Source organism: Euprymna scolopes, chromosome 41 (assembly GCF_053919585.1).
Source record: "Euprymna scolopes isolate OS-2025 chromosome 41, ASM5391958v1, whole genome shotgun sequence".
In the NCBI taxonomy this organism is placed as follows: domain Eukaryota; kingdom Metazoa; phylum Mollusca; class Cephalopoda; order Sepiida; family Sepiolidae; genus Euprymna; species Euprymna scolopes.
This window is the reverse complement of record NC_136522.1, coordinates 1,618,484-1,633,079: the sequence shown is the minus strand read 5'-3', so window position 1 is coordinate 1,633,079 and position 14,596 is coordinate 1,618,484. Positions and strand designations below refer to the sequence as shown.

Sequence of the window (14,596 nt, the reverse complement as noted above, 5' to 3'; positions counted from 1 at the left end):
GCCAGATTTGCCTTCACATTCTCAGGGTGTGGAACGGGCAGTCAAATTAACAACAGAAGCTTCACTGAGTGTTTATGGTTCTGAGGCAAGGCATAAACAGATAATAGGAAAATTATTGAGTCAAAAGTTGAGACCGTCATTTTTGTCGAAAGGCTCATATATAGAGCAGTTTGACTATTTACTAAGCTTTATTAAAATAGTGTTTGTTTATCCTTATTTGTTTGTATGTTATATTTTCACTTGTAAAAGTAAATTAATTTTTAACCTATTCAAATATTACAGGTTAATTCATTATGTTAAATGGCAGTTAAAACAAATACTAAAAATGGGGGGGGGTAGATTTTCAATTTCAAGATTATCATTTTGTTTTTATTCATATCATTTTTATATAATAAAAGGACATTTTGTGATGTAAATAGTAAAATTATTTGTGATGTAAATAGTAAAATTATTTGTTTTTTTCACACAATAATTCAAGCGAAATTATGCAGAAAACAAGAATTTTCTGTATTTCGTTGTTTAGGATCTTTGATGCCAAATGCTCAAAAAACCGTTGAAGCATTTGATCTAATTTTTTGTATGAGTACTTAATATAGTAATATACAACTTTTGGTTTATACCTCTTTTTAAAATTTAAAAAAAATTGAAAAATCGACCTACCCTAATATATATATATATATATATATATATATATATATATAAATTGTGTTTTAAGTGATTCCTGTGCATTTTGTACTCCTAGATATATAATCAAGATGAATATATTGTGTTTGATATATAAAATATAGAAACACCTGCTCTGCTTGGGCCGATGTGTTTAGATCTTTGATTGTAAAGACACTCAACATAAGTAGTTAACATTCAGGAATATAATTAGTGTAATTTTGATATTTGCAGGTCAACGCTGCGATTAATTGAAGATGATATGCCCGGATCTCCGTCACCACCACCAGTTCCCAGTACATCAGGTTCCATGGACCCACCTCCATCACCACCAGTTCATTATCCACAGAGGCCACTGCCAGTCCCCCCTTCAGTGACACCAGTTCGAAGTTCCCTATTGCTGCCAGTCCCACCTCCAGTGACACCACTACAATCAGTTCCTGATAAGAACTATACAGGAAGTTCTTATTCAGGACAAGTGGGCAGGTCTCCTTCAGCACTAAAAGGTAGGTCAAATTTCTTTTTGAAATTATTGTTAAAAGACATTTGAGTTCAATGAGATGGAAAGCTGAGCCATGTGTAACCAAATAATATCAGCCATCAGAAAAGGCTAAATGTATCCATTTGTTTCAGACATATTGGTTTAACAATAGTATTGATACACACTTCATCAAGTACATGATATGAGTGCATTGTTACAATACTTATTCAGCCAATGTATCAGTTATGAGTTTCCACGATACATTGGTGTATCAGCAAAGAGACAATACATCCTGATATTACTTGCTTGACTCTATATTAAGCATTTTCAGAGCTTCAGGTAATTTTTTCATGCTATTGGTATTTACTCCCATGTTTCTTCATAATTGAGTAATACCATGTTTTTGAGGAGTAAGCAGTATTTTGTGTACTATCATTAATTAAACACATTGAGTACTTTTACACAGACTCTCTCATCCAAGATATCTCAATTCCCATTCAAAGGTAATGGACTTATGATAACTTAAGGACTTACAATATCTTAAGAGCTTCGTGAAACGGGCCCCTGCACTTTAGTCACGATTCACTGATCTAGCCATATATGTGATAAGATTTGGTTAATTGTGTAAATCGTTTTTGCAGGAAAGGGCATAACAATAATTAAAATGCTGGAGGAGATAAAATCGGAACTTCATACTCTCCATACGAAGGTCAACCGGATTCTTGTGAACCAAGGAGGCCAAAATCAGGAGGATCTGACCATCACAGAAGAGGTGGCACTCCCCATCTCTTCTATCGACAAACTACAGGAATTAGAGGGTCACCTCTCTAAAGTGGCATATGAAAAATACCTGGTTTGTACCTTTGTCTTAAGTCATATTATTAATTTATTTTATCCATTTACTTTGATTTTCAGTTTTGTTTAGATATGTCTACATTTACATACATAAAATTTATGTTCCTCTAATAGCTCTTAAATTTCATTGTTATAAGTGTTCTCAATTTGAAATACAACATGGCTTTCATATTGGACTTTAAGACTACACTAAGTATTCATTTTGTGTAGCATTAATTCAAAGGTTTTTATGTTGCATTTTACATGCATGTACAATTTGAATTCTCAATCTGTTGTTATTCTCGAAAGGTTCAAATATGATATTAATCAACCTTTTCACCATTACTCATTGTCCAGGTTTGTAGTCTTGGGGCTATTGGAGGTTCATCCCTACAGGATACGATCAGACGAATAATGAAGCGGGTGCTTCATCAGAGTGTAGCTGTCACCACCAATTGGACCGGAAAGGGGGGCAAAACACAGTTTGGCATCCTAAAATTAAGCAATGCAATCATAAGTAAGAAATTATTTTTGTTTCTGTATTTGACCTAACATTAACCTTAATTCAAATGAGATGGATATAAAGTAATGCTTTCCTAAACAATAACTGTAATTATACCCTGACTTAAGAATTAACTGTGTGTATAGTGTTCATTCTGTCCGCCAGTTCATTGCTTTCCGCTTCTCCACAGAAACTACTCAATATATCTTAATGAACGTTTTCTATACTTATGTAACACCTGCCTTTACTTGTAAAAAGTATGGTAGCCAAATGATAATTAAAATTGACCATTCTTTTTCCTGTTACAGAAGCTGTCAGGATGAACCATAAATGTGCGGAATCAACACATGAGGAAGTTGAATGTGGAATGAAGGAGTGGTTCAGGGGTGCAGCTGATCGGAATGGGGGCAGGCTGAAGAGACAGAAGCATCCAACTGCACCAAACAAATAATATTTTGCTTCCTTGTGAGCAACCTTATGTACATTTCTGATTAAAGCTAGGTGATCTTTATGCCAATTTTGTTTAGTTATTTTTCAGGTTTTCTAACTACTCTAAAACTACTATATAATTTAATGAGCTTTTGTAGGCCCTTATAATTTTTTCCTAACAATTTATGTCCTTGATCTTTGACAAATTATAAAGTTTCTATTGGAATACCTACAATAGTTGATAGTCATGGTTAATAACTGTTTATCCATTTTTCCTGTGTTACAACTGGATATATCCCACTCCACTTAGCTTTTGTGTGCTACGGAGCCTTAGAGATGATATTGAAGGTGTAGGTATAGTTAATGTGTTTGCCTTTGAAGAAATTGTTAAAATTATCTGAAATATTTATTCTTCATTAGTTTATGAAGTTCTGAGTAAAAGAATGATATTGCATTCAATTGTGTAATATTTAGTAATCTTCTTGTAGAAATTTTATTCAACATATTTCAGCTATTTTCGCACGATTTTACCACAAGTGCTGTTGATACAATTACAAATTATTTTTGGACAAAGCTAGTTGGATAATAAATGTCATATTCTCATGTAATTGTACCGATAAAAGTCAAATGAGGAATGTTAAAGTTTGATTGATGAAAAACAAACAATAGTTTGTGATGAGCTCAATGTTTTGTTATTATAGGGAACACTCAACTTTGTAGCACAGTCACCTATACACACAATAATATATTGCCTCTGATTGATCATATTCAAATCATAAATTGTAAGTCATTTATAACATTTATGTGTAAATGTTTTCATTGCATGCTTTCTTTTACAAATCCCATTATACAATGTATGATCAGTTGTTGGTAAAGATCAGGTTAGTGAGCTACAAGATGAGTGTTCCTGTGAGTTTTTGTTGTAATGAAGATCACCATGATTCATTCAGCACAGAAAGATGATAGGGATGTCATGATTGGTTAATAAAGTGCTTTCTATCCAGGCTTTGAAGACTAACCTATTAATGGCCACTTTTGGGCCAATAATAGCCGCTATTGGGCCGATAATGACCCGCTGTTGGGTCGATGATGTGCCGATGAGCAAGGCCGACATCAGCCCGATGATAGGAACATTGTCGGCCCATCATTGGCCCGTCATTTTCGTGCTGGCTGGGAAGCATCATGATGATTTTTGTTTGGCAGAATTATCAGCTGATGACTTCAAATGCTTAATATTTGTGCAAGGTCTCTGATGTAATCCCCCCTTGAGGAGCTTTATAACTATGCTGAGATAGCTTATTCTCAGATGACGCCAGATAACCCCAGGATTTAAGATAGAAGATAAATATATATATTTTATTTCATGTCAAAATAGATATTGTATGAAACCAGAGAAATATATTTTTGCAGCTAAAAGTTGATGACAGGAACTTGAAACATAAGTGTCTGGCCTTGGTGAACTCAAAGTCGGATGTCAGAATTCACATCTGACCTTGGCGATCGTGAGAATCAGAATTCAAATCCCATGTTTGGGAATTGTACCCATGTAAAACCTGGGGCTTTTAGAGGTCGTGGCGAAATCTTATTGGCTGGGGAAATTTCTACCCCATCCACATACCTCACTATATATACGACTGTCGTGCGAAAATTAGTCAGATGAGTTAGAGATTGCTTGTTGATTTTGGGGAGTACAGATCGTATAGAAACCGTTGTTCCTTGGAGAGGTGACCCCTCCACCTTCCTCATCCAACCGTCTGTCGCTGTCTGTAAAGGGATTTGAGACTCTGAAAGTACTTACTAAGAAATGAATCATATTTGTAAAAACATTTGTACATAACTTTGCGAAATTAAGCTTCAGTAGACTAGATACAAACGTTTCTTGTCTTTCTGCCTGCGTGAGTTTGTTATTCGTTTTCAGCATATCAGATTTCATGTAACAACCTTAGAGAAGATTAGACGACACGAGCTGAGATTTCCAGATAAAAAGGAGTCCTAACCACCTTCTCACAGGAGGGGTTACAGTTTGGTCGCCGTAGACCAGGAAGAGCTTACGTTAGCACGGAAGAAGAAAAAAAACAAACAAAAAAAACCAAAAAAAAAAAAAACCTGTTTATTCGTAAAAAGAATCCAGAACCTTGGAAACCCGCGCCCTTGGCGCTAGCAAGAGGGCCGCAGAGAGACCCATCCCCCTTTTCACCAGGTGAGCGAGGAAACGATGGAAGTGGCGGTATTTCAGGCTCGACGTTGCCGAACGACGCCGGTGACAACCACGGCCGAAAGGAGGACCGACGGGGTCAGGTGCACAAAGACGGAGACAACCGGCGGCGGCGACAGGACGGTTTGACCCGCCCGCCAACCTGACCGCGACACCACTGTTCGACACGCAATGCCCTGCGGAAGACCCTGACTGTGGCGCAGCCGACGAAGGCACGCCTCCCGCCTATGCTACACCTCCCATGTATCCTCGCAGAGTCGGACTAGAGTCAAGCTCAACAGGGTCTTCTTTCCTCGCCGATCATTCCAAGCTCGCTCCCTTGGCTGTAGTTTCGCTAGATAGTAGATAGGGACAGTGGGAATCTCGTTGATCCGTTCATGCGCGTCACTAATTAGATGACGAGGCATTTGGCTAATTTGTTTTCCCTAGGCCGATCGCGACGATGGTCTGTCTTAGTTTATTATATTTTTGGTTTTAGGTGAGATCCATCACTGCCCCGCTCGCCAGCACAGGTCGACTGGCATTAGGCAGCAGGCCAATACAGCCCCTTACTGACACTTCCAAAATCGGAAAAGACTCAGACCTACGATGTGTTACCCTTGACTAGAGGCTGTTTGCACACAGATCGTTGTGCGTGCCCGAAACGATTTCGGACCGGCCTAAGAATGGGGGCAGCAAATAAGCTGCCCTATCGGGGACAAAGACTCAGCGGCACAGATGGAGGAACGACTTCCCTTAAGGTAGACTCATTATAGTAGCGATGGTAGGTTCCTTCTTACGTTCCACGCATGTACATGTCGTAACACTTCAGCGACCCTACCATCACCAGAAACGCGACATCCGCAATGTCCCTCGGAGAAAGTCCGAGGGAAGAGAGGTAGATACTGCTCGACGGGTGGAGCAGGCCTCGATAGGTTAGTACCACCGGGGCATGCTTCACCGGGTAGGACTTCGCGCGGCCCAGTATCCGGGGGGAACGAAGGGCATCGTTAAACATGGGGGCAGTCGTACTTTTCTATCTTCCCACGATGCCCCGCGGCAAGACCATCATCACTGACAATGGTCACGTCAAGTACTACAGCCATAAGGGGGGGGGGTCTAAACCTACGAGATCTGGCTTCAAAAAGCTCCTCTGCATCGGGACCCTGGGTTCTTCATAAACCTTCAGGTCCTTTCTACGGAAGAACTTGGCCAGAAGATCGGACACTCGGTTGTGTCGCGTGCATCGTGGGTGATGGCGCAACGCGTCTATGTGCCCCAGGCTTTCCACTTGACCACATCGTCCGCGACAGTTAAGGTCGCTGTCACTTCTTCCGCCCCTTGACCGTCTTGATTTTGTGCTTAATAATCTTCTTCGCAAGCTGGTACAGCGAATATAAAGTCTGGGGGATACCCTTTCAGGATGGCGGAGCCAGCGGTGAGAGGCCTTCGAGGTGCTGGCGTGAATGAGCCCGGCCCCATCAAGCGATTGATGGAGGACCGATGCCCACTCCATTTCAGCCTCTCTCTTGACTCTCACTACCTTCCCGCATACCTTCACAGGGCGATTCACCATCCTGAGCACTGTTTGAAAAGACGGACTACGGACTGATTCACTGACGACCACCGACGTCACCGCGGCAAACAGCTTCTCGTATCTACGCTGTCTCATCAGGGGGACCGACACTGCCATATTAAACAGGATCGGTGATAGAGGGTCGCCCTGGGAAGAGCGAAACTCCAAATCACCTATTAGGCCTGACGCGTTCTCATAGCTAGCGCGGATGTAATCTAGCAGTGGCGGCGGAGCCCCAAACTTCCGAGCTGCCCTATAAATAGAGTCGTGCTTGACAGTGTCGAACGCCTTAGAAGCATCAAGCATCACCGCACATAAGTCCTTGACCTCGGTGTGGGCACTTCGTATGATCAAGTGCAGAGCGGACGTCGCCTCCAGACAGCCATCACAAGCCTGGAAGACGAATTGACTCTCAAACTCACATCGTCCGCCCCACCTGCATGCCAGTATCTTGTGTAGGCAACGCAGCACAACAGAGGTAACCGAAATGGGGCTCAACTGGGAGGGCTCGGTGACCACATCGGACTTCGGGACCAACGTGACCCTGCTTCAACACAGGGCCGGAGGAGGCTTTCTCGCCAATAGCACCAGGTTCAGGAACCCGGTGATTATCTTGGTCATTGGTGAGGCCAACCGGGCCAGGTGCCGTAGCACCCATAGCCTTGAGGACGCCTCCACCTCAGCGATCTGGAGGGGTGCGAGCACCCTCCATTCCTCCTTCTTACAGGTGTTACATGATAAGGGCTGTCCCCTTTTCATGTAAGTATAAAAATGGACAGTTTAGTTAAAATGAAAACGAAATAGCAACAGACGGAATTCGAACCTCGTAATTTAGTTTTAGAAATAGATTACGTGTGAGAATTTAAAAATGTAAAACAACATTTGTTTAGAATATAGATAAATATTTCAAGGAAAGAATGTGAACTATCAAGTTTGTTATGAAATTTTAAATTGAAAGAATGCAGCTTATAAGATAATGTTTTTAACATATTGGAAAAATAGGTTACTGAGAAATAGGAAAAGTTTTGGACACGTATGTTCAGAGCACGTGAAAGAAGGCACATGTTTTAACATGTGTATGACGTCACGGAAAATAGAAAGTTCTAGGGATAGAGAAAAACTTTAGTTAAAAGACAGTCAGTGAAGAAACTCAGAGGGAGTCAGTCGTCTAGGAAGCGAGACGTCACTTTGAAACTAAAATGTGAAGCCTTGAATTCTTGATGATGGAAACACGGCCGTGTGACGAAATAAACCATCATGTGTTTTGTAAAGCTCGTCTTGTCTTATGATTCATACAAAAAGGTAAAGTGAAATTGTATTACATATTTGTGTTATAAAATGTCTTTTCATACACGTCTCAACAACATCATGTCTACACAATGTCTGAACAGTGAACACTATCCCCTTCACTCAAAGAACTTTCTTCTTCCATAAACACGATTAAGGAATGAACATTTAATATAAAGGAATCGTTATAAACGAACAATCTCTCAAAGTCTCTTACAACAAAAATCTCTCTCTCTCTCTGAGTACATCAACATCCCTCTTAATAAATCTCTCTCTCTAAGAAAAAGCATCACTTGTAATAAGACTCTTTCTAAGCATCTCTCTCTTAGACTCTCTTAATGAAAAACCAATATGCAACACAGGGAACTGTCGGCCTCTTGTCCCTCCCCCCCTTCGCAGACAGTCTGTCGAACCCAAATTCGACACTGCCCTCAGGGAGGTTTTGTTCAGCGAATATGCTTCCCTTCTATGCGCCTTTTTCTCGGTTCTGGGTCTAGGTGTTCGTCTTGACGTACCGGTTTTGCCAGCTCTCCTACCAGTACCCCGTCGCGCCGTTTTGCCTTCATTCCCTTTATGCGGCGAGAGGTATGTTAGGAAAAAGCCGTTCAAGACATCACCAACTACCCTAGCATTCGACTCATTGCAGATAAGGTTTAGTATCCGCCGCAATTCGGCCAGAGGCGTCTCCCATGTAAGATCCGCTTCCCTCACGATCAAACCGATCTCTCTGAGCATATCTTGGCGCCAGACTCAGGCCTCACGATCTGGATCTGTCGCCTCGTCCAGCTCGTCCTCGTTGCTATCCCACCGCACCGGTCTCGGTTTCCTTCTCCTCTGCAATCACTTGACCACCTTGGGCTGCGTCTCTGGGTCGCCCTTTCGGTTGACCCTACGTTTGACCGCTTTCACTGAACGCCCCAGCTTGGAAGCTATGATCTCACAGATTTCAGCCTTGATTTCGTACTTATGCTGGAGCTTATCGTACATTAGGTCGAGCTTTAGTGAGACAAAAAGTCAGAGGTCGGACAGGGTCGGACTGACAGAGCTGACATCCACCTTGGAAGCGAAGGTTTAGAAGAAGGAAATCATTTAAGACTGAACTCCTTGATGCGAAATCATTAACTGATCAAGAAATAAAGCAGGTCATCATTTTTTAGCAGCTGTCTTGTGCTATGTCATTATACAAACAAGGTATTGTGAATTTGTATTCATAAGAACTTTGTGTATGAAAGCATATAAGTAATGTGTCTCCATCATCTTAAGAATGTGTCTCCATCATCTTAAGTAATGTGTCTCCATCATCTTAAGAATGTGTCTCCATCATCTTAAGAATGTGTCTCCATCATCTTAAGAATGTGTCTCCATCATCTTAAGAATGTGTCTCCCTCTCAGTATCAAGAAATAATGGCTGGTGCCTTCTTTATGATAAAAGAACTGAAAATCCTCATCTCAAAAATATGAGTCAAGAAATATATGTTATAGAAACACTCCCGTCAAACTGTATAAATGTATCTATCTCCCTCTCAATGTGTATTACATGTCATTGTCACTTTGAAATGTACTCTGTCTCTCTCTAATACAAACACTATATAACCAATATAATATACATCATCCCTTCTAATATAACCCCTATGCAACAGAAATATAAATTATTTTTAAAACAAATGAAAAAATTCTTAGTAAAACCTGAAACAATTTTTGTTTTGGATAAAAAATTCAAAAAATTCATTCCTTTATAATAAAAGGAGACAACTTACGAAATTTTCAACTTGATTCTCCAATTTTTTTTTTTTTTTTTTTGTGTTTTTTGGAAGACAATGGTTTCTAATAAATACCAACTGCTCTATAGATGTGTGGGCTGCGACAACTAACTAGACTCTTATGTTTCCATGGACTATGCGAGTCGTGTTTTATCAAAAATTTGGAAAGAACCAAAGAAAACTGCAAATGTCTGAAATGTCAAGAATTTGTGAACCGGAAAAACTTTGTTTCACAGATTCTGTCGAAGGAATTAAATGTGACAAGAATTTGCTTCGTCATCCGAATTCCAATGCGATTCGTGTTTGGATGATGGCATCTTATTTGTAGCAAAATATTGGTATTTCTCATGTTTCTATGGAGTATGCAATTAAGGTTTCACTCATGGCAAAATATTGGTGCAGGGAATGCAGAAAATTCTTGTGCAATGATTTGCATCCAAAGAGAACAGATTTACGAAAATGAAACCCATGTTTGAAGATTTGAATGCAACAACTTGATGACACCTGACATGCATGTGGGCCCCATTATGGGTTTGTAATGAAGTTCTCAAACAGAAAGAGCACTTCCCCATTTTGAGAAAGGACGCCATGAAAGCCCTTTTCAATTCACCTTACATGGGTCGTTAATGTGTGCTTTCATGCACAAATTTTTCTAAACAGTGAAAAAAGAAAAAAAAAAAGAAGACAATACCCATTGACAGAGTGAGAAAAGACTTTCTCTACATTAAAACACTAGAGACACATATTCCTCTTACGTTCAATTAAAAGACGTCGGGTAATTCAATCACCTTGCTGGTTGCGATAACTTAAATCGAAAGGGAATCTTAACTGATAACACTTGAATACTAATATTAATACAATAAGATCATAATTGTTTTTAGAGAATGGTAGCAAGTTACTATTTTGGGTTTTTGTCAGGGTGGATGTGAACGCAGGGTCAAGGTTTGAAAGTTTGCTCAGCGGGAGAAGCCTTCAATGAAAAGTTACTTAAGTGATTTTACTAAATTGGCCAGGTGAGTTTTATTCTGATGATGCAGAGGCTGATTGGGACTTCAGACCTCGCCAGCCCTACCTTGCTTTCCGTTTATAAGAAAGCATGTAAGAGTGAATTATGGCAGTTGTGTTGAATTGGAGTTTAGGGTTGGAGTCTGAATGAGCTCCTATAGGTGACTCCGAAGGACCACAGGTTGAGAATACAGATTTATTTTCCTAACTCACATGATAGTGAACTGGCCTTTAACGGAATATGTATGCTCACAAATCCTACCTTCTTCCACTGTGACTAGTCGGTAGACTGTCAAGCCGACAAAGAATAGACCTGAAGAGGAGGAAAGCATAAGATTGTTGTGGCTGACAGATTTTGTAACTTGACTAATTAGGTGTTTGTTACGAAAAAGTGCTTTTCAGAACTACGGGGAGTATCTCTTATGGTGAAAGTGATATCAGTCGCAGATGATGCAACGGGTGTTAAACTGCGGATTTTGAATTGATTTGATTTCCACTACTTCTATACTTATCTTGGTTTCAGTTTTATTAGATTAAAGCATATTACTAAGCTTATTACAGCCCTAAAAATTTTCTTTTTTAAAATCATAATTTTTGAGTGGTCTGGGTCCAAATTACTCTATTTGGGCATAATGGATTGGAAACGCGTTTTTATGCTGTGGGTTGAAATAATACCCCGATAGTGGTTGAGGGTTCTTTGGAAGGGTATTGCATTACGGCAAAAAATGACTTATTCAATTATTAACATTACTTTCTTAATAAAATAAACCATGACGACTACTTCCAACACTCCGATATTTGTTTCATTTCGATGGACATTTTTGTCATTTGTGAATTTAATAGAAATAAAAAAAAATTTTTTTCTTTAAATTAAAAAAAAAATATTGTTGCAACAAAAAATTTTGTTTCTAAGTTTGAAAAATCTTAAAAATTTTTTGTTTTGGATGAAAATTCAAAAATTCATTCGTTTGCAATAAAAAAAACAAAGAACAAATTAAGGAATAAATCAATTATTGCTGTTGCTTGAATTGTTATGAGAACAGTCGGCTGTTCTTGTAAGTAAGTAAAAAGGAGATAGGATAGTCCGAGAATTCGAACCTGGGAAGCTAGGTTTGGAATTAAGATTCAGGAGAATTTCGATCATAAGTTTAAAATAAATAAATAACAGAATGGCTTTCTCCAGATTCGTGTTGATCCTACAAGTGGGTCTATTTGGTGGTCAATTTACAAAAATCCTGAATTAATTTGTTTTGAATTAAATTATGAAGAAATTAGTTTGGCAAAAAGAAAGTTTTTAATTTTAATTTCAATAAATTTGGACAATTTTATTGTTTTTATTTTTGTGATTCAGATGGAGTTTTGTTTTCCAAATAAACAATGGTTTGAATTTGAAGAATAATTAAATTACATTCATTTCAGTTTCTTTTTAAAAATAAAATTTTGGTTTCTGTTGAAAAAAATTGGAAAATCTGCAAATGGAAATGTTAAAAACATTTTATTGAAAAATAAAAAAAATTAAATATTTTTAATTTGTTTTATTTTTTAAAATAGATTTTTATTGTTTATTTTATTTGGAGTTGGCTCAATTCATGTGTGTGCAAATATACTGTTGGGGAGATCTACTCATGAACGAACTCATCCACTCATAAATACTGCAATTTAACTTGGTTAAAGATGGCAGTCACAGATTAAGTGACAAGTTAGTCTGAGCAAAACACTCAAGTTTCTTTGGAGTATATATATATATATATATATATATATATATATAAGCAAAGATTCCAAAATCTAATACATTTTATATTGTTATTTGAGTCAGTTTCACCCCCCCCCTCTCATGTTTTTGGAAGAAAATGGCTTCTAATCGATATCAATCTCTTTATAAACATGTGGTTTCCGACAACTAACTAGACTCTTCAAATGCTACATGTTTCCATGGAGTATGTAAGTCGTGTTTAATCAAAACTTTGGACAGACTCACAGGAAATTGTAAATTTCTATAATGCCAACAGGAATTTGTAAATTGGAAAACTGTCATTTTACAGATTCTGTCGAAGGAATTAATGTGACATGAATTTCCATTGTCATCCGAATTCCAATGGGATATGTGTTTCGGTTAATACCATTGGTGTCGATTCAACCCATCCCAGGCGAATGCTGCTACATGTGTAGAGCGGATGAATTTCCCAGAGACTATTTTTAGTTTCTTGGAGAAACGCTGACAATCATCATAGGAAACTCAATTGACAAGCGAGACAGATCTATCTCCATATCCCGCCACTAGACACATCTTATTAACTCTTCTCGGAGAAGCTGACGACTCAATGGGCAATTCAACATACCAACCCTCAGTGTAGAAACAGCTAACTTCTTTGTATATTTATTAAAACGTTTTCATTGTTTTATGTTAAATAGGTGTTGTTGTTTTTTTTGTTTGTTTGTTTTCATGAATTAATAATTAGAAGTAAAACATCAATACCTACTAAAAATGCGATTCGATTTGCCAAAATCAGAAACTATAATCGATAGATAATTTTGATTTACGTAAATGAAAATGATGAAAACATTTGTTTTTGATAAATCATATTGCACAGACAAAAATTGGTGAAATTTAAACTGAATTTGAATTTTCTTGCTTTGAATGATGACTTCTTCCAACCATTGGATATTTGTTTCATTTCTAGATATTTTTGTCATTTGTGATTTTTATGGAAATAAAAATTTATTGTTTTTAAAACATGAAATAATTTTTTTTTTTTTTTTTTTTAATTGAAAGTTTTTTTATTTTTTTTGAAAAATGTAAAACGATTTTTGTTTTGGATGAAAATTCAAAAATTCATCCGTTTACAATAAAAGGAGACAAATTATGAAATTTTTAATTTGGGGGAATAAATTATTGGGATTATTTGGATAGCGTTCGGTGATTCATGTTGATCATTAAATTGGGAAAATTTGGTGATCAAATTACAAACATCATGAATTAATTTATTTCGATTCAAATTTCAAATAAATTTGATGAAAAAAGAAAATTTATTTAAGTTCAATAAATTTGGAAAATCTTTGTGATTCGGATGGAATTTTGTTTTCCAAATCAAAAATTATTTGAATTTGAAAAACAAAATAATATTAATTTCATTTTTGCTTTTTTTTTTTTTTTTTTTTAAAAAGTTTTTGGCATTTGTTGAATAAAAAAAAAAAAAAATTTTTTTTAAAACATTTTATTGTAAAAAAAAAAAAAAAAAAAATTTTTTTAAATATTATGATCCGATTTTGTAAAATAGACCCATTTTTTTTTTTTTTTATTTGAAGTATGTTTTATTTTGGCATGTGTAAATATAATGCTGAGTGGACGTATCCATGAATGAACACTCCTCCACTTATAAATACTTCCATTCAACCAGGAGTAAAAATGGTGTTCAGAGACCGAGTGACGAGTTAGGCTGACCAAAATACTCTCAGGTTTCCATGGAGTATATCAGTTTCATATATATTATTAAATTACATAATCAAATATTCCAGAATTTAATGCATTTTATATTTTTATTTGTGTCAGTTTGACTTTTTATTGTGTGTTTTTTTTTTTTTAAACAACGGCTTCTAATCGATATCAATCACTTTATAAATTTGTTGGCTGCGACAACTAGACTCTTCAAATGCTTCTTATGTGCACTTCATGAAAAACAAAAATATATTGGGAAAATGTTACGCTACACACACACGAATGAATCCGTGAGAAATGACATGAGCACAAATGTTGCCCTTTTAACTTTGCTTTTTGAACTGACAAAAAAAAAAAAAAAAAAAAAAAAAAAAATGGCGAAATTAAAACCGAATTTCAATTTTATTCTGTTTTGAATGACGACAAACT

At 37.3% G+C, this 14,596-nt stretch overlaps 2 protein-coding genes across 4 annotated transcripts in view; one reads left to right on the top strand and one right to left on the bottom strand.

Moving 5' to 3' along the window:
- The window catches only part of LOC145266294 (uncharacterized), a 109,131-nt gene that overhangs the window by 26,749 nt on the left and 67,786 nt on the right, over positions 1-14,596 (bottom strand). The window lies entirely within an intron of this gene.
- LOC145266292 (uncharacterized) lies at positions 701-7,942 on the top strand. 2 transcript variants are annotated; one of them, XM_080121838.1, is made up of 4 exons: positions 817-1,169; positions 1,786-1,997; positions 2,336-2,495; positions 2,789-7,942. In XM_080121838.1, exons 1-4 carry the CDS (start codon positions 926-928, stop codon positions 2,929-2,931), a joined length of 759 nt encoding a protein of 252 aa, XP_079977964.1. In that variant the 5' UTR covers positions 817-925; the 3' UTR covers positions 2,932-7,942. The 2 variants fall into 2 exon arrangements, with proteins under 2 accessions (XP_079977965.1, XP_079977964.1); XM_080121839.1 differs by lacking the exon at positions 2,336-2,495 and having other exon boundaries at positions 701-1,169; positions 2,789-2,928.

Bases quoted from the DNA above. Each gene is read 5' to 3' on its own strand.
- LOC145266292 (XM_080121838.1), top strand. From the start codon at position 926: ATGCCCGGATCTCCGTCACCACCACCAGTTCCCAGTACATCAGGTTCC. The intron at 1,170-1,785 runs GTAGGTCAAATT...TCGTTTTTGCAG, and splicing joins GTCTCCTTCAGCACTAAAAG to GAAAGGGCATAACAATAATT. The intron at 1,998-2,335 runs GTTTGTACCTTT...CTCATTGTCCAG, and splicing joins TGGCATATGAAAAATACCTG to GTTTGTAGTCTTGGGGCTAT.